At 33.1% G+C, this 26,689-nt stretch overlaps 2 protein-coding genes and 3 non-coding genes across 6 annotated transcripts in view; 2 read left to right on the forward strand and 3 right to left on the reverse strand.

Annotated features, from left to right (window-relative positions):
• The window catches only part of LOC149426916 (uncharacterized), a 30,698-nt gene extending 26,934 nt beyond the window's left edge, over positions 1–3,764 (reverse strand). Inside the window, exon 1 of the mRNA XM_089631461.1 lies at positions 3,750–3,764. Coding sequence (XP_089487587.1) covers positions 3,750–3,764 — 15 coding nt within the window. The remainder of the gene's footprint in view (positions 1–3,749) is intronic.
• A 6,792-nt stretch (positions 3,765–10,556) lies between these two features.
• On the reverse strand, positions 10,557–13,707 carry LOC149426917 (uncharacterized). Of its 2 annotated transcripts, none has more exons than XM_089639136.1 (3): positions 13,510–13,707; positions 12,642–12,832; positions 10,557–12,513 (listed from the first exon to the last, which is right to left on the reverse strand). In XM_089639136.1, the coding sequence occupies exons 2-3, from the start codon at positions 12,783–12,785 to the stop codon at positions 11,203–11,205; spliced, it is 1,455 nt and encodes a 484-aa protein (XP_089495262.1). In that variant the 5' UTR covers positions 12,786–12,832; positions 13,510–13,707; the 3' UTR covers positions 10,557–11,202. The 2 variants fall into 2 exon arrangements, with proteins under 2 accessions (XP_089495262.1, XP_089495255.1); XM_089639129.1 differs by having other exon boundaries at positions 12,627–12,832.
• Positions 13,708–21,355: 7,648 nt separating this feature from the next.
• LOC149426918 (5S ribosomal RNA) lies at positions 21,356–21,474 on the forward strand. Its single transcript, XR_016303290.1, has one exon. It is a non-coding gene; the product is annotated as a 5S ribosomal RNA (ribosomal RNA).
• Positions 21,475–23,124: 1,650 nt separating this feature from the next.
• On the forward strand, positions 23,125–23,243 carry LOC149426919 (5S ribosomal RNA). The gene has a single exon (XR_016303319.1). It is a non-coding gene; the product is annotated as a 5S ribosomal RNA (ribosomal RNA).
• A 1,079-nt stretch (positions 23,244–24,322) lies between these two features.
• Positions 24,323–24,441, reverse strand: LOC149426920 (5S ribosomal RNA). The gene has a single exon (XR_016303320.1). It is a non-coding gene; the product is annotated as a 5S ribosomal RNA (ribosomal RNA).
• Positions 24,442–26,689: the final 2,248 nt, after the last annotated feature.

A 26,689-nucleotide genomic window follows, 5' to 3' on the forward strand; every position in this document is an offset into this window, starting at 1 on the left:
GATGTGTTTAGGAGTATTGTTGAAATAAATGTTTTAAATGATCCACAAAACTTGCCAAGTTGGTATTGAATATGTCAACCTCACCCAAGTAATGATTTCCCATGGTGTGAAGTCGTTGTATCGGAGAGTGGGCAATGTAGTTACGCTTATGTGTGCTGCTGTAGAATATTGTATTTTGTCGTGTTGTTACTGTGGGTGTATGTATGTTTATAAGTTGCAGGAGTTCACAACAGTCGAATTTAGAGTTAAGTATTTTGAATAAGAACGTTAAATCGTTTATTTTACGTCTATCGTCTAATGTATGTATTTAATAAGAAATTGTATTTTAAGTCTTCGACAGGGATATTTAATGTTTAATGTTCTGTGAAAGTTCTGTTATGATTTAAGTTTTGCGAAATAACTGACCATTAATGATATAATAACAGAACTTAATGAATTGTTCAAATTCTAATAAGCAACCCATCCTGCATTTTCAAGTTCTGTGAAAGTTCTTTTCAAGATCTGTTATTGTTTCAGTTTCGTCAGTAAATGGTTTATAATGATATAATAACAGAACTTGAATAGGTCATTCGAAGAACTCGCAAATGAGTGTTGAAATTTGATGAATTGCTCAAATTCTACGAAACAACCCATCCTTAATCATCTAAAATCATAAGTTAACCTTTAGTACCTACCTACTTATTTTTAAACTATTCATTTTATGTGACATTTAAAAAAATAGAGTTCATAAAATTTTTCCAAAGAAACATCACCATATCAATGATATTTTTTTTCAAATTTCTTTAAGCAAGTAGGTTAAAAGTAGCTATTAATGTAAATTGAATTTTAACGTTGTTTTCGGATTTGTATAGCGCCCTTGAGATTACATTTTAGGCGAAGCTCAACGCCAAAAGACTATTTTTTATTAATCTTTAAAACGAATTGGTGTACATTATGAATACCAAAAAATATGCTTTAGATAAATTGAAGGTTTTCCTATCGTTTCGTTTGAGTAGAATACAAATAAAATAATAAATTTCTCAATAAAAAATATAAATGTAAACTACTAAATTTTTTTTTTCAATATAAATGTATGAACGCGTAAAGGAAACAACTTTTAAAAAATACAGTATCATAGCTAAGATTATCTGTGACAGTTTCACTTGATTAACTTTCTTATAAAACTATTTACAAAATAAATAAAAACCAGTTTTGTGCTTGAAATCAAACGTTTCTAGACTCCGTTTGTCAAGCGATTATAATGCCTATTACCTACAATATAAGGTATACCAAGAATATACACATTTTTGGCTTGTAGCTTCCTCTTAAGGATGATAAATTACGTGGTCGGGAAAGGTGTCTCCGTTCTGAATAAAGTTGACGTTATTTTTGAGGTTATGTTCAATTGAAAAGATTCATATTTTTAATTAATTAACTAGGCATCAGAATACAACTATCAACTATGAATAAAAGATTATATTTTCAAATTGTATTTTGAAATATTTCACTGTGACTGGAAAAAAATATCCACCTGCTAAGTTAATTCAAGTAGCTTATCGGCAGGGGCATAGAAAAAAAGAGTTATAAAAAGTTGGTAAGGAAACGAGATATTATACATAAGTCAATACAAGAATGTTAAAGGTTATAAGCATCTCAAATCACAATGAATATATAATTAAGGAATTTAAAAAAAATATATTATCAAATAAAATGTTTCGATTTATATGCCAATATACAAAATGAAAAAAAAAACAATGAAATTGAACGTAAAAATAACGCAATATATTTTAATTATTATTTGTATGTAGGCACTATGCGCTACCCACTTTTGTAGTTGTAATAAAAAAATAATTGATTTATGAACGATGATGTTTCCGCTACCGTTATTTATGTAGCTTTTTGCGCATTATTGCGGAAATGTTGAAAATAAAAATCAATTACACCCATAACAAAACACGTTAATGGCGGCCCCAGCAGTCAGTAAGACAAGGCCTTTGTGGACCTTTTTTTCTTTCTGGTTCTGGGCCCAACTTCCTCGTCAATTGACTTCTGGCTTTGTGAGTTTTGTGATGCGTCTCGGTGTTTTTGTGTTAAAACCCTCCGATGTGAATAATAGTGGTATACTCAAGTATAAGTTAGTATATTATACTGCCTACACTCTGGTATAATGCTTACACTTCGAGGCGTGTTTTCTAAGGAAGCTTACAATATATCACTTGAGGGGGAGTGGCACCTCGACAGATTCGGGAAATTAACAAAAAACTTAACACGTAAACGCTATTCAAAAATTAATATTTCATAAAATGTCGTCCTCATATTCATACTCATGTTACTATGATAAAGCTTTTTGTATGAGTATGATAGTACTTACCTATACCCAATAATATTAATAATAAACAGATTATTTGTATAAGAAATGGCTTTTAATAGAAAACATGCTTTAAGGGTGGTTTACATTATTTATAATAAATTATTATAAGCAATAATTAGTCGCTTGAAATATTCATAAAAATTGAAAATATCTCCCGAGTAAAAATAAATGCCGCCGACGGGATTATTTTTACTCGGGAGATATTTTTAATTTGTATGGATATTTCAAGAGACTAATTATTGCTTATAATAATTTGTTATCCTTTGTGCTGAGCATAAAAACCTTGTCTTATAAATATTAGTTTATCATTAAAAAAAAACATTAATTATTGTAAGTATACCGGAAAGTCCAATTATGTCCAATTTTACAATTAAGTCTGTGCGTGCGAACCGTATCTAAATTTCGCTAATAAACAATGAAACAGAGGTAATCTCAAGTGACCTACCAGGTAAGTATGGTACTGAATATTATCTTCATATATATTGTTAGTAATAACAAAAATCATAGTAGAAATGTATTATATATTTGTACAGCGCCCTTGAGGTGATTTTGCACAAAAACGGCGCTATACAAATCATCGAAATATTGTTATTAAAATGATCAAAAGGCAGCAAAAACTTCTTTCTTTTAACATATTTATAACTAAAGGCTTTTGACTAATGGTAATAAAATTACCTAGTAATAGAAAACAATAACCATTTTCTAATATATTTCTCTAAAATAAATACATTTTTAAAATCCAACTAACCGGCTAATTGACAGCCTCCGTGGTGTAGGGGTAAGGCTCTCGACTAACAAGCCGGAGGTCGCGGGTTCAAATCCCGGCGTTCACAATTATTAATATGTGTTAATTCACAATTTAATCATTTCAAATTAATGAATAGGCAGGAAGATACTCTTAGTTTCACCCTGGTGTAAGACCACCATTCAATTGAAACGTTGCGGGAAATGGATTTAGCCATGTTTGGTGATGAATAGCAGGTAATCCACCACAATTCTCTTCCTTATCTCCTCCCCCTCCCCAATATCTTCAGCCTCAAAACGTACCCCAATCGAGGATGCCGCAGTCAGCAGTTTAGACTCTTGTGTCGTATTCTCATAAAAAATGGCAGTTTACATTATTTTATTGTTAGTTAAATCATCGAAGGGCATTAAATCCTATAAATTAATATTTAAAAAAAATATACTTTTTTGAAAAAGCAATAGGAATAACTATTAATAAAATAACAATATCCATTTTCTAATACGTCCATATAAAATAATCAAATCTTTACAATTTAATTAATTAAACGGTTTTTCCCTTAATGGTTGGCACTGTAGGAGAAGAGAGTAGACCACCAGACAGATAACTCTGTTCCGGCCATTGATGTATAGTTCCTCTTTTTGGCCTCCAACTCACCTCCAACTCTCCCATCGGTGTAAATAAAACTACCGATTAAGGTCTACGCGCACAGCTTATCGCGTACTTATAGTGGAACAAGTTTCGACGAGATATTAATTAGTACGCAGCATATGATTCCGGCACACACTCCTTGCTTTATTCACATTTTTACTTGTGTCTAATAATCTTGTTGTGGTAACATCAACAGCAGTTAGCCTCTATCTCGATTCATTCTATCAAATTACACATAAAAACTTAGACCAACCAAACTATGTATACATTTAAAAACTTATTTATGAAAAATTCAATTATTCAAATTATAAAAGAAAAAGATAAATACTCATTCATAACTTAAAATCGAACCAGACTGAAATATATATTTGCATGCCCTAAACTACACACTTCTAAAGCCCAGCCTTCTTTGCCCAGAACCATTATACCCACCAAGGAAAACATTTCTTCATTAAATTACCAGAAGAAATCATAAGCATTAATGATAAAAATCAAATAATTAAGTAACTCTATAAAAAATATTTTGGGGAAATCATTAACAAAAAAACTGATTCCCCTAGTTTCACTTGAAAATCTCACAAATTATCCTACAATTCTCTATATTTTTTCTTCTTTCCAAATACAACAATTTGTATAGATTTTAATTTCGTAATTATTTTTTACTTTGTAACCATAACCTTAATGTATCATAAATATTTAATTTAAAATATGCTAATTATTTCACCAAATAATCCATTATATAACTATACCATTATTTTTTCGCAAATGTACATTCCTCTTCCATCCACAAGCAAATGCTTTTAATGGAAGAGTAGTATAAATAGAAAACAGAAGCTATGTAAAACCTGAATTTTAATATTATGTTCAAAAGTTTAATTAATAAAAATAAATCAAAATATTTATAAGACTAGGTGTTTTGATTTCGGTAGCTAATCAATTAAAGTTACTAATTTGATTACTGTTTTATGCTTTTGTAAATCATGATCCCTGAACAAATAAACGCTTCTCAGAAGCAACAAGTCGATTCGCCTCAACATTGAGGTGCGAATATGATAGACCGAATAATTGGTATTGCGCGATGCATTTTTGCTGCCGTAAAAATGCACAAATTGCAGAACCCTTTCCAAATTTCCCTCCTCCCCTTCCCATCCGCAGTCAGGCGATCCTCTGTCCCAATCCGCCCTGATAATAAACACACAAACGTAGGATAACCATAAAATCAACGTTCAGATATGCGATAAGAGCACCTTAATGACTGGCGTTTGTTGCCAAGAGAAGAAAGACGTAAGGGGTGCGGAACGTTGGTTACTTAAGGCGTTTTGTTGAGTCGGTAATGGCGCAAGAATCAGGGCTGTTGACGGAGAAAGGGCGTAAGCGCACGCGTTGAGCGGGGACTTACGCCGAAGCGGTTCGAGACGGCTCGAAGCAAGGAGAGTGAGCAGAGACGGAGTGTTGTTCGAGAGCGAGACTGGGTAGGTTAGGTACTGGTATTGGGTGTAGTGTAGATGCATAGCACCTGCCCGTGGTTCCCACAGTCCGGAGCGGATGTGCCGTATTATGGGGGCCTACAGTCCTATACAGTCTACAGTCCTACAGCCTACAGCCTACAGCCCACCACTGAAAGGTCTGAGACGCATGACACTCGGGTTGCAGCCACTATGTTGTTTTTCTTTTTTTATAAGTAGTTTTAAGAATTTATGTAGGTACCGGCGTGCAGTTTTATGTATTGGTGCTTTCTTACGCGGTAATTTAAGTATGCTTGTGATAAACACGATTCAGTCAGGGGCGATGAGGCGACCACTTATATTGCTGGGTTTCTTTCATTATATATTGTTTACTCACGATGTTTGAATTGCGGATTGATGTGTTGTTTACTGAAATATTACGCTGATTATTATTAAACAATATATGACAAATTAATTTAGCGAGGTGAAATATCACCAATTGAGTAGGTACCTAAAAAAAAATCATCAATAATTTTAATGCATCATTTTATTTTCGTAATACGTCAGCATTTTGTATTATTCAATCTTTTTATTTTTTGAGCCGTGTCCTACATTTCTATCGAGAAGTAAGGAGCGTTCAAATAAATTTTAATTTTTTATAGAATTTTTTTTTTTTATTAAAATAAGATACTCACATATAATAGCGTTAAAACTCGGGTGAAGTCGCGTAGCGTAGTTAATATTAAATACGATACAAATATGAATATAAGATGCCAAGTAAGTACTTCATAATATTTGATTAGTAAATAACATTGAAACGTTTTATTTCCATACGGATTATGAAGTGATCTCATTTTCCTTGAAATCATTGCGCAAGCGATAAAACGATCATTTCCAAGAATTCATATTTGAAAAACAAACATTTAAACCCCAATTCAGAATCGAACCGTTAATTAATCATTATAACTTTATTTATATTTCCTTAAATTCCTGCATTTCCTTTAACCTTCAGAGGAGTTCCTCAAGAACTAATAATGTCACAGTTCCGTTTGACAATTGAAACACTTGTGCGGTATCACGTATCAAATAAAAAATACACATATTTATATATATGTAAAAATCGGTCTTGGGTCTCATTATAAACGTCAGCTGTAGTCGTCACCACGACTTGTTCAAGATGTCACACGGCAGAACAGATGTTTTATCACAGCGTCGACAAGTGAACGAAATTTTCAAAAGAGTAGATATTATTAGTATATTTAATTCATTCTTTTTCAAATTACCTTACAACTTTTTTTTACATATCTATCTATCTATCTCCCCAAATGTCAAGAATGCCATAAAAAAATCTTGTACTGTAATTGGATGATTAGTCTTTCATACAATAATTTAAATAAACATTCAAAAAAATTAAATTTCGTCGGTTAAGAGTGACCAATTAACGTTTTAACCCAATTGAGTTTTTAATAACCGAGTGATATTTACAATGTCCTAAAATGACAAATCGTTGAAAAAACGGTGAAACGATAATATGAACATGTATTAAATATGTTTTTATTTCATGTGGATTCTAAAATACAAACATATTAATTCTTTAGCTCTTAAGCGACAATATACGAGTATTTTTATTATATTTAGTATTTTATTTAAGTTCCAGCGCCCTGTGCATCAATTCTTCTTAAATTTAATATAATTTAATCAATCTGGCGGTCCGGCCCCTGTCGCGCCGGGCCGCGCTAATGGAGAAGTAGTAGTTTGTTCATTCATCCCGCCCCCCGCCATACCGCCCCCCGCCCGACCGTCCCCCGCCTGCCCGCCGCACCGCCCCCCGGCCCCTACATACCGTGGGAACGCGAGATCGGCTCGTGTCCCACACGGGCCACATTAACCACTTGTGGCTCACAGCCAGACCATGCCATTCCGACCCACTGATAACACAAACGACGCGACGGCAGATATAATATATAATAAATATTACATTATATTTTCTTATAAATTGTCAAGTCGTTTTGGGACCGAGTGTTTTCTCTTCTGATTATCAGAGTATTAAACTTTTGGTTACATACAATTCACATTTTTAGAGCGCCTTTGAGATGATTATTCACAAAAATGGCGCCAAAAAAATTATCCATTTTAAATGAAGATTTCTATAGAGTTTCTTTTTCTTCATGGAACTTTGTGAGAATTGTTGAAATTAGGTAGGTACTCTTCTGAAGGATGCACGTAGGCTTTTGTTTAGTCATAAGTCAAGTAATTAGCGTGATAAGATAATACGCGAAAAGCGTTTGTCATTGCAGCATGCTTATCTTTCAATTTGTTTGTTGGTAACATTTGAGTACAATAAATGTAGTAATAATAGTTTTTTATAGTATTATAGTGTTCTGGATCTGAGTCGCTGGCAGACCATTGTGTGATACAATCCGGTGTAACGGACGTGGCATATCTTTAGTGTTAGTGGTGTTTGTCATGATAAAATGTGACGATAAGTAGTAGAATGCGCGTGCCTCATGCCCCATGCCCCAAGCACGATGCCTCATGCCCCATACCTCATACCCACCGCTCCAGTAGGTACCGTAAATTCATCTCTACGATACAATAGCCTTAATCTTTACCTTTAGGGTGGCGGACAATAGCCAGGAGCAGCGTCCTCAGAGCCTCATCCTTCGTCCTTCCTTACAAAGTTGGCGATTGTCGCTATTATGCCCCCTGCGCTGGCTGCACAAAGGAATAGACGTGGTATTGGACACACGTGTCCCTTTATACCTTCTTCTGGTACTGGATATCACAGCCAGTTCTTGGAGACTCCGTGAGAAAGTTATTCAATTGATTTCTGATCACAAAAGCTTGTTTTTTCAGCAGTCGTTATAGAATTACATACAATTCTTGCAATGCCAAAACTTTAAGCGATATTCTAAAGGTTAACTACAAGAATTCTTTCAATAATGGCATCTTTTAATCAATTAAGTAGGTAATAAAAACAAATCTTTTTATAATGACATAATCATAAGCATTAATAAGTTAGATATGTGCGTTGTTGTGGGTCTTGTCCCAGCGCTGGATTATTATTAATTATTATTATTTGAGGTCCTAAGGCCAAAAGGAAAAAGTGGTCCCTGGTAATTATTGGTCCGTGAAACACGGCCATTAATATTCGGGTGATAATGGATAATTGAAAAGAACACGAGACACGGCAGAGCTACCGCGGTTCTGGCACTCGGGCTCCCCACTTGCCAGCTCTCTTCCTCGCTTGCTTCAGCGCCGACACAACTCTTTTTTTTCTTTTTTTGGTAAGCTCGCAAAAAAAGCATGTCGCTACAAGCTCCTCGTGCTCTGCGCGGTTCGAACCGCCTAATCGCATCTCAGAGTCGGCCTGGGCCTAGGGCCTAGGGGCCCTGGCCGTAATAACTTTATATCACTCCGTTTCCACCAATAAACCTATCATTAAATCTGAATGAGATATGATGATTTCATAGATGACGTGAACGCCGAACGTGACTCAAGGAGTTTCAACAATATGGTCCTGCCACCGAAAGGTACGTTCTAACCTCTCTTTTTGTAACATGCGTCATTTAGGTTGAAGAAGGAGAGGTTAAAAATGAGCTATTAGCGGTAAGCACCTACGACTACACGAGTCCTGTCACTGAAAGCTCCGTTGTTACCTCTTTTTCTAGTATCATCCATGTGCCATTTATGAGAAAGGGTGAGAGATCATGTAGGATGATATCTAACCTACCTATGCCTAACTCGAGTCCTGCCACTGGGATCTCCATTGTAAGCTCTCTTTCTGTTACTTGCGTCATTTCTGAGAAAGAGTGAGAAGTCACAACAGCTCAGCGATTTACAGAAGGATAAACGCACCGCCATAAAATAACGAATATCTAAACTAACGTGTAAAAACCCCTGGCATTTTAATGATATTTTGGGTGAACGTACCTCAATAAAAAAATAAACTTTTTCACACAGTGGAGACTACCGAAGAACCTGGCAATAACTCACGAGAGATGCGTGGGAGGAGCGGAGGACGCGGGCCATTCTATTATGATTAGGTATATTATATCTAACCTAACCAAAGATGCCCCACCTTAGAATTTTAAGGCTGTGATTTTGAACCACTTTAAATGTCGTAGGAATACGATATAAATTTTAATAATAACACGTTGTATTACCTATGTAACCCTTCATAAAAACACCTTACTTTCAAACATACTGTTTTAGGTTAAACACCATATTTTATAAACATTGAGTAGCTACATCCCTCTACACATTATTGTTTCATTGTTGGTACCTAATTAATGATTTTTTGTTGTTGATATATTTATGCAATATTTGTGATTTTATTACTTATTTTTTATTATTTATCACGACCTTTATGTGTCGTGGTTCCGTAAAAGATAAAATAAATCATTAATAAGGTAAATCGGTAGGTAGATAAAAAAAAACGCCATAAATTTTCCGGTTTTGACCAGTATCAACTAAATATTATTGTAAAAATATATAATTTATAGTTAGAATGAATGATTTTCTAACAAATACGACGCTATACAAAATTTCCAAATTATTACAATTAAAAACGACATAGCTAATATTATACAGTACTGCTCAAAAGTATGTATTTATTTATGTTGGTTTAATATGGACCAATAAATAATTCGATTTTACTGTAATTATTTAAAAATACAAATTTGGTCCTACCTACTATATAAATATGATGACATAAAAAAAGATTTTTTCGGATTCATATTTTAAATTATACAGGAATACGACTAATTTGTGAACCAACGTAAATTAGTCCTTTTTATTTTATATTTAAGCCCATCATAATGCGTTTTTTATAATTAAAAAATGTATATTTCATCATTTTTCCAATATAAAACGTGTACTTAGTAGATGGGAAAAAATATTATTATTTTTTAAATACATTCACAGAAATAAATCGTTAAAGTTGCCCCGAAAACCATGAAAAATCGATTCTTTTATTGACCTATATTTTATAATTTAAAACGAAATAAAAATACTTCTAAGCAGTAATGTATATTTGCGATTTCCTTTATTTAAAAAAAATATCATTCATTTTGATTTGGTATTTTGGACTCAAATCCAAAATGGATCTTTCCATAAAAATGCCAGGCAGACGTTCCTCCAATTGTAAAAAGGTTTTTTAAATAAGTTGATCATGTTTTGATCATTTTCATTATTATTGTGATCTAGTTTTAGTATCATTATATCATTTTATGAAATTTTCCTACGCACATACTTAAGGGAATCTCCACAGAAGTACTACATAAATAAAAGATTTCTGTAATATTCATTTATCATCATTTATTGAACATCATAAAAACAATCACAAATAAGATGAACAAAACAAACACGCAATTAATAATAATAACTATTTAAACATAATCGTAACGTTACATCACACTTTAAGAAAATACATCACGTACCTACTTAAAGATAAATTCTTAAACTTATTAAAGCTTTTAAATCAGCATTATTGAGAATAGGAATTATAATAACTAATATCATTACATTTCAATCAAAATTGTATTGTCGATTATAGAAACTAGAACGGATTTTTTAGTTATCAAATGTTCATAAGTATGCACATCGATTTATGATGGGATGATACACATATAATATGTACCAAATTAACTATCAATAGAAAGGCAGATTAGTAAATTCGAAATAGAATTGTAACAATAGATGTCAACGCACATAGGAACAAGGCACTCATCAGAACGTTAAAGTGCATTGAATATCTACCTGTTATCTGTAAGTGGTAATAAGTAGTTTGTTTTGTTTAATTATGGCTTTAATTAAGTTTGTATGTAATTCGATAAGACAGGGAGATAGAGAAAGAGACAATACAAAATACACGCAATTTAAAGCTGTTTACCTCCAACAATTAAAATATATCACTTAATTTAATTAAAGCTCAAGGAAAGGAAGACTGATGTTATCATTATCACCGAGTGGGGTCGGTGAGTCACCGTCACCCGTCACCGAGACCCGTCACGTCACCAGGGTCGCCAGGCCTGAGCATCTTCTGCGTCCATCGGGTCCTGGAACTGCTGTTGTTTGTACCGCAAATAATATGCTTCTGCCGCGCTGACGTCACTGTCATCTAGCTGCCTGTCTCTCGGACTAATTTCTTGCTGAACCTTATTAGCTGGCCGGGGTTCATTTCCTACATGTTTGGCATAACCCTGCGCGTATGAATCCTCGCTCGTGTCATAGTCGGGGTTGTTTTGTGGGATCCTGATCATTACTTTCTTGGGGTGAATACTTTTGTAGTCTGCTTGGTGCTTTGTCGCCTTGAATGTTCCCTCAACGGGTTTCGGCGATCTTTGTTGGTTTTGCGATTCGTTACAAACTTTTTTGCTTGTAATAGGTATAGCGCTCAGGTTAATCGCTTCTTCGCTCGTACTCGGAGTGAGAATTTGCTGCATTACTCGGAGATTGGGTTCCCGGTGGGAGACGCTCATGTTTCTGACGTCTTTAGAGAGGGAAAACTGGTGGGTTTCATCTCTGTGGGAATGATTCGAGCTCGGGTAATTCAGAGGACGAATATGATTAGGTGGCGGAGTGGGATAATCGTTCCGAGATTGTTTTGGTGGCGGGTCTTGCGTGTCGGACTCTCTGTGCTGGCGTTCCAGAATGTGTTCCCGAATTTTTTGCATTATTAGATTCTTAGTTTCTGAGTTTTGCGGGCCTCTCATATCGAATCTCTCTTTGATCTCGGGGGTGCGTTGCCGCTCCGCTCGTTTGATGGGATTCTCTGTGTGGGTATTTCGGGGAACGCATTCGGTGTTTACAGTCATCAGCAATCCTGTCATGGATTCTGGGTTTCTGGCAATGACTGGACGGGAGTTGAAGGGGGCTACGTCACAAGTGAGGGACTGTTCAATGGGAACACTGGGAGAGTCCTCCTTCCAGCTAGGATGCTGTCTATCCAGGTACTCTACGGGAGAGATAACGGGTCGGGAGTGGCGCTGTTCTGTGTAGTAATTAGGGGAATAGCCTCTGCTGGAAGTGCTGGGACTCAGGGAGGAGTCTGACGGTACTGGCGAAGCGAGGGCTGGGATCCCGATGGGTCCTTCATTCATCTGCGCGCTGAGGTGCCTGACGAGTTGTTGGGTGATGTTAGCATCAATGCCAGGTGACGAGAGGATGAACTGGTATGCCTCGGAAGCACAGTGGCCGAAGCCGGCCTGGAAGCGCTCCACCTCGGCCCTGGGGTCGCGGGGGGCCCTCTGCTTGCTGAGATGGCGCACTGTGAGTTCTAAGATGTCTGCTTTCTCCAGTTTGCTGATGTTTTCCCTTTCAACCTGTGAATGGAAGGAACACAGATTAGTTACGAATCTAGAAGCTACGTGTAAAAATGATGGGCGGCAATAAGTTATAATCTATTAGAGTTTGTTGTGTGTAAAAGAGGTCTTACCTCTAGTGCACCCACCATGAGGTCCTTGAGCTCGTCCAGGCAGCGGTTGATGCGCGCTCGTCTCCTTCGCTCCAATAGCGGCTTGGTCACCTTCCTGTAGCGCGCCGTGCGGGACACACTCCCCGGGGACTCCTGCCCCTGCCCTCCCATCGTGGCCATCGGATCCTGCGTCCTTCTTACGGTGCACTAACTAGTTTGGACTTTACCTGTAAGAAAGACAATTTATTAAACATTTTTCTCGGAACGCGCGCCGACGGATTGTTGGGATCAGCCCCGTCGGTGTTTTATAATACAATACAATTAAAAAAGATTTGACAAAAACAATCAAACATATTATTATAAATACTAATCTGTAGGTATACGTGACAAAGTACAGTTTGTGGAATTTATCATTTTCGCCAGACATAGTATACCTATGCAACATTTTTACAAATCGACGATCATTTTAAAATAACTAAAACGTGAAATTTAAAAAAAATGTTAATACAGATTTATTTTTACATTAGTTTGACGAGAAAATATAATTTTGAAAAAATATTATGTAGGTACCTACATGTTAATAGTTATTCGTATTTTATGAAAATCTGTTGCAAATGTTACTGGAAGCAATACACATAGTTTAATAAGGAACTATACAATGTAAAAACAATAAAATATATTGTGTTTCTACTTAATCTATTAAATGCATAAATAAAATATAAGTGTCAAAAACACGTGACATATTATAAAATATGGTCTGTTGACATGTGTAAAAACATTGTTATGCTAAAGGGATGTTAGATTTTCGGGAAAATTAAAAAAAAAAACACTATTTTAAAAACATAAACAAAACAAACAAATGTCATAAAAATTTAAATATTTATAAAAGTAAATAAATACTTACGTAAAATGGAGATTGGTATGTTTTATCCAAATCACTAAACACACGTGATTAGAACTGAACTTAGAGTATAGTGTTAGAAGTAGAGTGTAGCTACCGGCTATACATAATAATAGTAGAGTTCGAGTGACTTTGCCTAGAGTAGCAGAGAGCGGAACGACTAGCGGGCCCTAAGCGACTTGCTAACGCGACAACCGGTCTTTCAATACTGCCTGGCTGCCTGTTTACTGCAGGCCGCACGAGCCTCGTAGCCTGTAGCCTGTAGCCTGTAGCCACGAGTATAGAGTGTGTAGAGCGGTAGAGCCTGCTATAATAGGTGCTAGTAGCCGCTTGCCGCCTGCTGTCTGCTGTCTGGTGTCGGCTCCTAGCACTATTCGTGTTCCGCCTTAACCCTCTGCGTGCGCGAGGCAGCTGCCCCTCTCCGTATTATTAGTCATTTCTTAAGGTTTGCTATTTAAGGGGGAAACTAAATAAATATGTAAGTTTAGTTTATTCGGAATACGTTATGATTTTTGAGTAAGTAATGTATTTATTATGCTAGCGTCAACTATGTTTACAGCGGAATAGACGCACTTAATGTGGATTGTTTGCTCCGATTTTATTTGATTATTATTCTTCACCTAGGAAACTAATATTTCTATATTTTCATTACCTTATTTAGGAAAATCAATGGTTATAATATTTTATGATGAATAGTAAAATATGAGTACCTAATTATTCAATCAATATAAGGTTTTGGCTTATTTCTAATTTAGTGAGAATAGAAGATAAAATACTTGCATTAGCCTATGGGAATGGTGACAGGAAGGCGAAGGAAATTGATATAGTCTATGTTGGGTGAATTTCAGGTAATGTGTTAAGTAAGTATCATTCACTGTATGAAGTGTTAAAAATTTATAAATGTGTTTTGTGCATAAAAATTGAATTTTCCACTTAATTTTTTTTATTGGATTAATAAAAAACTTATTATTGACATAGTAAAATCAATCATTAAAAAAACAGATTAAAAATATACTCGTTGATTAGCTAACATAAAACCACATAATATATTTAAAAATATATAAATACATAAAAAATATTAAGAAAACAAAACTGAAAGCAAAATGACATAATGACAGTGAGAAATATAACTTAAACATCCTACACACTCTTTAAGATATTTAAAATATTTGATTGAACTGATCGTGCAACTAAATAAATAATAATAATAATAATTGGATGACTTGTATAGCGCCGTTTTTGTGCAAATTCACCTCAAGGGCGCTGAACAACTACTTAAAATTTTGTGAAAATATACTTAAAGCTAGTTTTTTTAATTCTAAAATAAACATAAAATCTTAATTGAATTTATTATTGAAACATTGAAATAGGGGCTTTTGTGTTTTAGAATTATACATAATCTTCAACAAAGTTTTTTTTTCTAGCAGTTTCTCTCAGTTTCTCTTGCAGATAAGGAAACAGATGAAACATAGAAAAAGATGGCGCTGTTTTTTTTATTTTTAAAAAGCATGTTTGTACCTGTCACAAGTGTCATATATATATATATATATATTATAGGTATATGAAAACACACGCGTATTCGAATGCAACATTGTGTCGAAATTTCAAACCATTCGGTGAAGAACGTTTTTATTTATATATATTGTAATACTATGCACGAAAAATTAAATTTTAACCCATATTGCGCGGCTGGATTTATTGGCAATGTAGAAAAATGATGATTATCTTGAGGTGTACTGGTGTGTGCAGTGTGTAGAAATGGGTTTTTAAAAATTTAACACACTGTTCTTGATAATTAAGCAATAATTATCACTAATAAAAGTAATAATAATATAATAGTAATAAAAAATAAACGATTATTTAGAACAACCAGCTTTATAAAAAAATATTACTAAAACGTTTTTTTCGATCTTTTGCGCAACTTATTATTTTCGGTAGATTTAAAAAATTTTAAACATCTCGACATATCCATAGAACAAATGTTTCTAGACAGTAGGTACATATATTCAACCAATATTAACATGTTCACATCCCGCAACTCCAATATTGGTTCTTCCAATGTGAAAAGCTTAGTTTTTCAAAGGGAAATTTTAAAATACTTTAATTTACTTTGTTGTTTTGTACAGCGCCTTTGTGGCTACGTTTCCCTGTAGTAACGCTATTAAGTTTTGTTTTTTTTTTATAAAATACGTAATATAATTTTTAGAATAAAAAAATTGATCAAACGTTTAAAAAATTTCTTTTTTGTTAAATATTTTTACACTTTTCCCGAAAAACCGCTGAAAATATTTAAATAAAATAACTCATATTTAAAAAAAATAAAAATATAACCAATGATTTTATTTTTTACCAACAAATAATTATAAAAAAAAACTTTAAAAAATATATATTTATTGAATGATTTTCGCGTTAAAAGGGTTAAAAAGATTCTAGCATCTCTCTTGCTCTCGTACAATTTCCTCGTTGGGGGCGGTTCTACACTCGGGGCAATACTAGGCTGCGTTACACAAACACAATATATTTACGTTAGGAACTTTATGGCTTACCTATGAGCTTGGGTTGGTACTTACCTTCCACTGACGCCCTTTCTTATGTGGTACGTATCTACTAAATCAAGGGGGATTGCCCCTAATTATGATAACAATCGGTCATTGATCCTTACGATCAGTTATGATAACTTTACTATATATACCTATATCAAGTGGGTACTAAATAGTTTTACGTAACTATATTATTTTATCATAGAAACTGAAAAAATAGTACATTACTGTAATTAAGAACATAGTGTCGTTTTCACAAGATGGTGAAAGTAAAAGTTACTATTATTTTGAAAAATGAGTATTGCTAATTTATTATGAATTTCTTAAAATTATTGGTTATCCCGTTAAAAACGGGATTGCAGGCCGTTTCTTGATAAACTTCTAGTAAATGCACAATATGTATATCGGAACACGAGTTCGTTCACCTGCATTTACCTTGATAATATATTATGACGAAATTCGAAAATATTAGGATTTATATCAAGACATGTATGATAATACATTCGAATTTTACTAAAAGTTTATCAGGAAACCTATCAATTCATTCGTTAAGGGCCTGCAATCCCGTTTTTAATCAGCTTACGAATAATTTGAAGAGATTCTAAATAAATTACTAATACTCATTAATCTGAATGAGTATTACTATGAAATCACCCACTTCCATATTCGTATTATCTTTATGTAAAACATCGGCTTACTCGAATATTTCTGACCTACCAATTAACAAATGAAATGCATTTATAAATGTGCAAGTCACAGTTCCATCGAAAAATTACATTATTATTAATCCGCTTATTATCAAAGTACCTACGCATGTAACAGAAAGAGATGTTTAATTATTACCGTATCTAGATTTCTCTAATAAACAATAAACAGTGGTAATCTAAAGTCATTTTATCAACTGAATTTTTTATGACAATACTTACCTACCAGGTAAGCATGGTACTGTATATTATCTGCCTGTATAAAATGTAAATAAATAATAATAATAATACATATGTACATTCTAGCATCACATTCATCAATCATATGGCTTTGTATTGGTGATCTACGAACCGGTGGCGGTGGATGCAATCTGTTAGCCATAAATTGATTGACTAGTCTATAATAAGTAAGAGATATATAATTGTAATATATTTGTACAGCGCTTTTGAGGTGATTTTGCAAAAAAACCGCGCAATACAAATATTATTATTATTACGTTGTACAAACTTAACGCGGAGTACATTTGACATCACATATTGTTCGACTAATCACGGAGCGTACACACAGTACAGCTTTTAAATCATTTTGAAGTAACGATTTATTATTTCCGAGAGTAAATTTATTAGTTAAAGAAAAAATATATTTTCAGATACCTATAACCTGGGATATAATATATTCAGCGCGCAGAAGATGTGAAAACGTCTTAAAACCTTCATACAAAAAACCACTGCTTCTCAAATAACAAATCCTCAGAAGAGATAAGATATATATCTATACTAAGAAAGATTTCAACATTTGGAAATGTTTAGGTAGGTAATCAGTTTCAAGAAAAGTACATAGGTTATGAAACTATATAACTTCTTTGGGAAAACGGACACACCCTATATACTTCTTTCTTTGCTCTAAATTATTGAAAAAAGAGGTTATCTCGAAAAAATTGCATGTCTATGAAAATGTGAGTTAATAACAACGGTGAAAATATTTAATGAAATTTCAAAGTTAATAATGGTTATGTTTGTAATTGTATCTCGCGACGTCACCAGTAGTACAAATCAATTGATATGTTGGACCGTATTGTAAACGAAACGTGACAAAGAGATTTTTTTTTAAAGGAAGACAACCATTCCCGGGTTACGAATAACCTGAAAATATTTGAAAATCTCCTACTTACCACCTATATCACTTTTTTAAGGTGTGTTAAATAGTCACTGTGTTGAGTTATCATGGAACCCACTTAAATATATCAGCCACATAGCGAGAAAACAATAATGATGTTTAATGTGTAACCAAAAAAACACATCCAATACATTTGAAAAGCGCATAAAATAAAATAAAAATTCGTAATTCAAACACAAATGAATCCTAGACATTTCCAGGTAGGTACTTATTAGTACTTATTCCTTTACATATAGGTATAATACATTTCTACAAATGTACACATGTTATTATTCTTATTTATTTATATTTTATAAATGAATGTGTTAAGTTAACAATTGCTGTGGATCTAATTCGCATGTATGATCTAAAAAAACATGTTCAATTATTTGGTTCTATAATTACTCACCTAATTAACAGAATTATTGACCCAAGTCACATTCCAGTTGAACTAAAATGCAGCATCATAAGGCCCATTTTTAAAAATGGAAATCACACCGTAATAAATAATTATAGGCCCATTTCCTTATTAACCGCATTAGAAAAATATATACCTATAAATTTGGATAGATATTTAAATAATTTGGGCATTATTGATGAATGTCAGTATGGCTTCCAAAAACAAAAAAAGCTGTGATAAACTGCTCGAAAAATTTTCCAATTATATAAATTCAGAGCTTAACTCAAAAAAACATGTACTAGTATTATTTATTGATTTCTCAAAAGCTTTCGATACACTCAGCCATACACAATTAATCAAGGTACTCGAAATCATAGGAATCCGTGGTAAACTCCTATCATTTTTCAAAAACTATTTAACAAATAGAAAAATGTATGTAAAGATTTTTAATGCAATGAGTAATTATAGATTTATTAAATCAGGAGTGCCACAAGGGTCAATTTTAGGACCAAAATTATACATTATGTATGTAATTCAGGCTTGCAACCTCAACACAGGCTTGTCCTAGTGAGGTTAAAAATTATAACTTAAAAAAAAGATACAATGTAAAGAAACGATAAATAAATAAATAAATTGCCATGTCTTAACTTTTTAAAATAGCCCGTAGATTCATTTTTGCTGATGATACTGCACTAGTTGTCTCTAATGAAAACCCTGAAATAGCTATTCAAGAATTACAAATAGACTTTAACGAGCTACTTAAATGGTCTCATGATGTAGGACTAATTATTAATGTCAAAAAAACTAAATGCATGTAAACAAGATCACCGAGCTTGAAAATGTTGAACTTACCTAAAATAACTGCACATAATTTTGAATGTATACATAAAAAATGAATAATATTTGCTGCTGTGAAAAAATTGATTTTACAAACGAATATACTTACCTTGGCATAATCGTAAACAATAACTTTAAATGGGACAAAAGTGTGACCAAAATTTGTAACCAGCTCTGATGTTTGGCGAGTAATTTTTATAAATTGAAATTTGTATTGCCTCGATGCACTCTCAAACTTATATATCATTCTATGGTCGAATCATACTTAGATATGGAATTCGAACTTGGGGACACTCGAGTAATATTAATATTAAATACATTCAAAATTTACAAACTGCTATAATTAAAAAAAAAAGTTAAACCTAGCATTTACAAACAAAGAAACAACTCAAAATTACTGTATGGCTCTGAGGGCCTACATCCAATTAAAGGGCTTCTCTGGTTTATTATAATTATGGATAATGCGGGAGAAAATGCGTGCAAAAAGTCATTGGTGCATAGTCACAAAACAAAATTTACTGAAAAAAAAAGGCCTACAAATTCCACTAATATCAAATAAGTATGGTAGCAGAACACTTGACTATTTGATACCTGTGATTTATAACAAATTTAACGAAAACTTTAACTTAAAAAATAATGAGGAACCCTGCCCTAAACTGACAAAAAAGTGGTTGATAAATGAACAAATCGTCTATCTATCCTAAACATTATATTTGGTATTAATATTTTTACTTAAGCTAATGTGTATTATGTTATAACATTAAATGGTAGAACCTACAGACAAGCTGATTGTCACAGCTTTGTGGGAATACCCATATCTTATATTTTATTAAATGTAATTATATTCAATTTAATAAATAATTTTTTTTTTTTTTTTTAAATAACATATCGCTAATCTCTATTATTATTTTGAATTGGTTTGAAAATATGTATATTTTGGATTCGCGCTGTTTTTGTAAAGCATGTTTTTACCTGCCACAGGTGACATCTACGAGTATATAATATAGTGAGTCGAAATTTCAAAGTCATCAGTCAAGAACTTTCAGACATTTAAGATTTTTTTAACAAACGAATATTTACAGATTTATTTATATAGATAGATAGCTAATTACCCAAAGGTTGTCGGACCCTGTGGAACTATGGCATTCCCAACTAGAGTAGGTACCTAAGTGAAGATATCAAAAGGGGTGGAAAATTAGTTATAACTCCCACAAAGACGTGAAATGGTACATGGTTTTCCCAATAGAGGTACCGATATGTTATGGGAGAAGGGAGTGGAATTTGAATTATTACATTCACAAAGACACAGAAAAAGCGAAGCAGGCGAAGTATTTTCTACGTCGGAGGGCAAACCAATAAATAAGTTTTTTGAAATGTTAGCATCCAAGAAATATTTACCATGTACTATATTTTATTTAAAATTAGTAAATTATATGTTTATTGTTAACTCCTGCAACTTATAAATATACATACACCCACAGTAACAACACGACAAAATACAATATTCTACAGCAGCACACATAAGCGTAACTAAATTGCCCACTCTCCGATACAATGACTTCACACCATGGGAAATCATTACTTGGGTGATGTTGACATATTCAATACCAACTTGGCAAGTTTTGTGGATCATTTAAAACATTTATTTCAACAATACTCCTAAACACATCATGTAAACCTACAAATAGCTGTAATTTTCTGTTTTTGTTTCATGTGTTTGTATGACTTGTTGCATAGCTTTTATCAAATGTAATTTTATTCTTATTTTTTATGTTTAAAAGTATCTGTCAAATTAAAATTATACTACCAACCATGTAAAAGCCCTCTGGGCGTTAAATAAATAAAAAATAAATAATGAATAGTAAGATTGTCGAGAGTGGGTATTGTCAAACCCCTTATAATCAATATCTACCTTATGTATATTTTAAAATTGATAAATTACTTTCAAAACATTTTTCGGTTCATTTTCTAGGACAACAGTGCTGATGTCGACATTTTTGAGCGTCGAAAACCTCCGAATTGTGCGTTTTTAAAAATCATCTTTCTAATTTTCCCTCCATAGCTAGCATGAAAGAGACATCTATCGGAATATGTTGTCTTTTCAACAGCGCCTTCGTAGGAAGTTCACTACCCATTACTAAACTGTTTTAGAAAGTTAAAAAAATAAGACGATATTCTACGTATTGTGGTTTAAATCAAATGTGCTTGACTTGCCAACGACCATACCATGTTGAACACACCGGTTCTCGTCCGATCACCGAAGTTAAGCAACATTGGGCGCGGTCAGTACTTGGATGGGTGACCGCTTGGGAACACCACGTGCCGTTGGCCCTCTTTTTTGTATTCTTCATCCACCTTAACACCGCGTGCCGTTGGCCCTCTTTTTTGTATTCTTCATCCACCTTAGGAAACATTTTCGTTTTTTTTTTATATTTTGTCTCTATACATAATATTTTTAATGCGGACAAAACCAAGGATATTGTGCTGGATAAAGTCGTGTGGCTTTCCATACTTTCAGCCTCCCAATGCGTGAAAATGGCCCTACGGTTGGTCACAAGATTGTTTACGACGTACTCCGCGATAATTTTGCTATTCATTTCAGACTGCCACGGTACTTTTCAAGACAAAATCTATTTTAATATAAAAGGTGCATAAATTTTTTTTTACGTATGCAAGAATCAAAAATAAGTCATTAAGCATACTATATTCACAAACTGTATTTTAAGATGGAGTTGATTAAATCACCGTAACCATTGTTGTATCTATTTTATTTGGAAAACAACAGTTATAATATTGCTGGTTTATAGATGTACATGTGTAATTTGCCTGAGAAATTAATTATAGATTTCATTACTATATACTAACACATTATGTAAGCAATAATTATACTGTACAGCTACTATATTTTTATTTAAAATTACAACAAGAGTTACCCCATAATGTATGTACTTTGGTTTATGTGGGATAAGAATACATTTTTAACAGAGATTTTATATTTATTTTCGTTGCAATCGAAGATATCTACTTCAGAGAGAATGTATATTATGTTGAACACAATCTAAGCATTTTGATTCGAATTCGTGAACAATGTTTTTCATTAAAAATGAGTATCACAAATGAGTGTGCCGCGTGGATATTTTCAATTCAATTCAATTAACTAATTAAAGTAAGGTAAAATTGTAAACGATTTTATAAAATAATATCTGCAAACTGTTTACGTACACTCAATGAATCAAATTTTGGAAAACACAGTTGCAACAAGATAATTAATTATAAGATCGATCGTGCGATTTGTAAGAAATGTATTTCATGATTAAATTCAATTTTATTTACATATTATATTATATATTTTATTATATTATAATATGTAATGCATAAATGAAACCCACATAGTCGATGAAAACTCTTAATTCATGCATACGCAAAGTACAGTTGTTTGGTATCACAATGTTTGTGAAGCCTTTTGCATTTCTTGTATTTGATCCAGGTATTTTAACTGCCTTGTTTATCTGATAGTGTTACATTTATATTGTCCGATACTAAAGCTCTCACTTAAGATATTATTGATATTCTTACAATTACATTTTTTTTCTTTTTGTATTTTTATATTTTCTTACACTTTATACATTGAACATGTAACTTTATACCTTTGTTAATAGGACACTTTGTGCCGTATATTTTATAAATAAATAAATATCTACCTAATGTGTATTTTTAAATTGATAAATTTACTCTCGAAACATTTTTCCGTTCATTTTCTAGGATAACAGTACTCCTAACCCTCCGCATTGTTCGTTTTTCAAAATCATCTTTCTAATTTTCCCACCATAGCTAGAATGAAAGAGACATCTATCGGAATATGTTGTCTTTTCAACAACGCCTTCGTAGGAAGTTCACTACCCATTACTAAACTGTTTTAGAAAGTTAAAAAAATATAACGATATTCTACGTATTGTGATTTAGATCGAATGTACGAAACTCGCCAACGACCATACCATGTTGAACACACCGGTTCTCGTCCGATCACCGAAGTTAAGCAACATTGGGCGCGGTCAGTACTTGGATGGGTGACCGCTTGGGAACACCGCGTGCCGTTGGCCCTACTTTTTTTATTTTTGTATTTTTTATCCAAAATGTCCGTAATTTTTAGTTTTTTATGATTTGTTTTCTATATAATATTTTTAATGCGGACAAAACCAAGGATATTGTGCCGGGATAAAGCAAAACCTCCTAGATCACAAGGCCGGGACACTCATTCGAAGCAGCCTAACTTGTATGGGATTTTACAAAAAGTTTCGTTTTTTTAATTTTTATATTTATTCTTATCTACATCTACAATTTAAAAAACGAAATAAAAATACATTATTTAGAGGTTCTCATACAAGTAAGGAGGCTGATTTGATTCAGTGTCACGGCCTTGTGATCTAGGAGGTTTTGGATAAAGTCGTATAGCTTTTTATCCTTTCCGCCTACCAATGCTTGAAAATGGCCCTACGGTAAGTCACAAGTACTCGATACTTTAGTTATTCATTTCAAACTTCCACGGTAGTTTTCGAGACAATTTAGAACCTAACGTACGAGTGAAACTGCCATCTGTTTCATTAAATGGGAAGCTTTAATGTGTTAATCATTGAATAAAGAATAATAATTTTTCTTGTGTCCATTGTTGATGAATATAAAAGCGGAAAAACTTTTACCGAAAATCGCTAGATGGCGTAGATATATATGTTTTAGTTACTGCCATCTATCAATGTATTATTAAAGCTTAAACTTTTGACGAAAAGAAAGCGTTTTGGCTGAGTAAAAGTGTTTTATAAATATCAACAGATGGTGCTAAATCGTCTATTGTTTACTGAAAAAGTTTTCTTTAATTTCGATTGAGTGGGTAGTTGCGACGAATTTCACAGATGGCAGTGATATTAGCTACTAGACATTCATTGACTACAGCTTTTAGCTTCGGGCTTTTGGAGGGGCCCCACAACTTTCCAATGATGTCAAACGATGTACAAGGAAACTGACAAGTCGTTTTTTTAAAAATAATATGACAAAAGTTATTCTAAAAAAGAAAACTAAAAATTACAAACGTTTTGTATAAAAAAATACAAAAATAAAAACGGCAAAAAAGAAAACTAAAAATTACAAACGTTTTGGATAAAAAATACAAAAATAAAAAAAGTAGGGCCAACGGCACGCGGTGTTCCCAAGCGGTCACCCATCCAAGTACTGACCGCGCCCAATGTTGCTTAACTTCGGTGATCGGACGAGAACCGGTGTGTTCAACATGGTATGGTCGTTGGCGAGTTTCGTGCATTTGATCTAAATCACAATACGTAGAATATCGTCATATTTTTTTAACTTTCTAAAACAGTTTAGTAATGGGTAGTGAACTTCCTACGAAGGCGTTGTTGAAAAGACAACATATTCCGATAGATGTCTCTTTCATTCTAGCTATGGTGGGAAAATTAGAAAGATGATTTTGAAAAACGAACAATGCGGAGGGTTAGGAGTACTGTTCTCCTAGAAAATGAACGGAAAAATGTTTCGAGAGTAAATTTATCAATTTAAAAATACACATAAGGTAGATATTGATTATAAAGGGGTATTTTGACCATACCTACTCTCGATAACCTAACTATTCACTATAATAAATGTATAATTTACTCATTTTAAATAAAATAAATTACTAGAAAATATTGTTGGGATAATAACATTCCAAAAAACGTATTTATTGGTTTGCCCTTCAACAGGCAATATGAATTAACAGTTTAATACGTATACAAAATTTCGATTCTTACATTTTATTAAAATTAAAATTACAACTCAATTGCAAAATATTGCATAATATTACTCCATTATTATTTTTATTGTAATAAAAATTAATCTTCTGTGAATTGTAATAGAAAATGAAATTATTTTTATTTTTCAAATTTTTTTTCTACAATTAAATGAATTTTATAGTAAATGAATTTTCTAATATCAATTGAATTTCATTTTCTAACTTGTTTTCAATTTCCAATTCAATTGTAAAAATCCGTTCGGTTTCAAACTCCACTTGAATTTCAAATTATAATTCTATTCGAAATTCCATTAGAAATATTCTACATTCTACCTACCCATTAATCCAGTGTGACGTATTTTTATGTCTACATAATTTTATTAAAAATCACCAAACAAACCAATAGTTAACTGAGTTTAAAGTACACAATTCTTCTAAATTGTAGACCGCGCGTCAAACCAGTGAATTTTTATCGCGTGAAGTGGCTGTTTTAGTGTTTTTTTACCTACATTTCTAAACTACCTCGAAGTGTCAAACTGCCCTGAAGTGTTATTTCTACTTATTGGAAAAATCATCGGTTGTGACGCTAAAGTGATTAACGAGTACTATCTTATAATATTATTAGCCAATTAAACATCACTTTTCACGTAACGACTGTGTCAAACAATACTACCATGAATACAAAGTGCATTATTTGCGAAAAAGACATTGACACTCCATCGGATTTTATTTGCTGTAGTGTCTGTGAAAAAAGCTACCATCTTGGCTGTGCTGACATTACTGAAACGACACGCCGTAGTGCAAGGAGTTTGCAGTGGAAATGCAAAAAATGTATTAAAAACATTAAAAATATCAAATCAAAGCAGGCGAATAATGAAATAACATTGAACAACGAAAAAGAACCGCCATCTATCGCCATACAAGCAAAACAGTTTTCTCAAGTGCCAAAACCTAAACTCGCAATTCAAAAAAACACAGAAAACTTACCAACCTCAAATATAGATGGAGCTAATGGTCCAATAACCTCTCAACTATTTTTAAAAGAGCTCACTGAATTCAGAACAACCATAATGAGATTCGTGGAAGACAAATTTGATTCATATGTAAATAAATATGAAGCTCTAATCTCACAAAATAACGAAATAATAAAAACTATCCAATTTATGACAGATCAACAAGAAGACTTAAAAAAAACAGATAAATGTTATCGAAAAAGCACAAGAAATAGTGAAAATTGAATTAATTGCACAAAAAAATCATAATAATATACTACTCAATACTATTTCTAAACAAGAGGAAAAAATTGATAAATTGGAGTATTTAAGCCAAATCTGTAACATCGAGATAAGAGGTGTCCCGGAGTCTGACATTGAAAATAATGCAGAAGTTCTCAAAAAAATCTGTAATATCATCAACTACGAAAATACCGACGTGCATTCTTTAATAACAAAAATAAACAGGATGGGACCGAAGTTCTCCGACAAAAATCCAAGATTTATCGTGGCGACATTCAATACCATAAGATCGCGGGACGAGTTCCTATCCAAATTCAAATCTTACAAGAAATCCACTTCCAATGTGACAAACAAAATAAATACAAGGGACCTAGGATTATCGCAAACCGCCAATCACATTTATATATCAGACCAATTAACTCTGAAAGGAAAATTTTTGCTATCACAAACAAAAAAAATTGCTAGAGACCATAATTATAAACATGCTTGGTCCAGAGGAGGGCGCATTCTTTTGAGGAAATCTGATACATCCAAG

The sequence above is a fragment of the Hesperophylax consimilis genome, chromosome 1 (genome assembly GCF_061612785.1).
Source record: "Hesperophylax consimilis isolate HC1 chromosome 1, BYU_Hcon_1.0, whole genome shotgun sequence".
Classification (NCBI taxonomy): Eukaryota; Metazoa; Arthropoda; class Insecta; order Trichoptera; family Limnephilidae; genus Hesperophylax; species Hesperophylax consimilis.

Bases quoted from the DNA above. Each gene is read 5' to 3' on its own strand.
- LOC149426917 (XM_089639129.1), bottom strand. From the start codon at position 12,785: ATGGCCACGATGGGAGGGCAGGGGCAGGAGTCCCCGGGGAGTGTGTCC. The intron at 12,514-12,626 runs GTAAGACCTCTT...TTCCATTCACAG, and splicing joins TCATGGTGGGTGCACTAGAG to GTTGAAAGGGAAAACATCAG.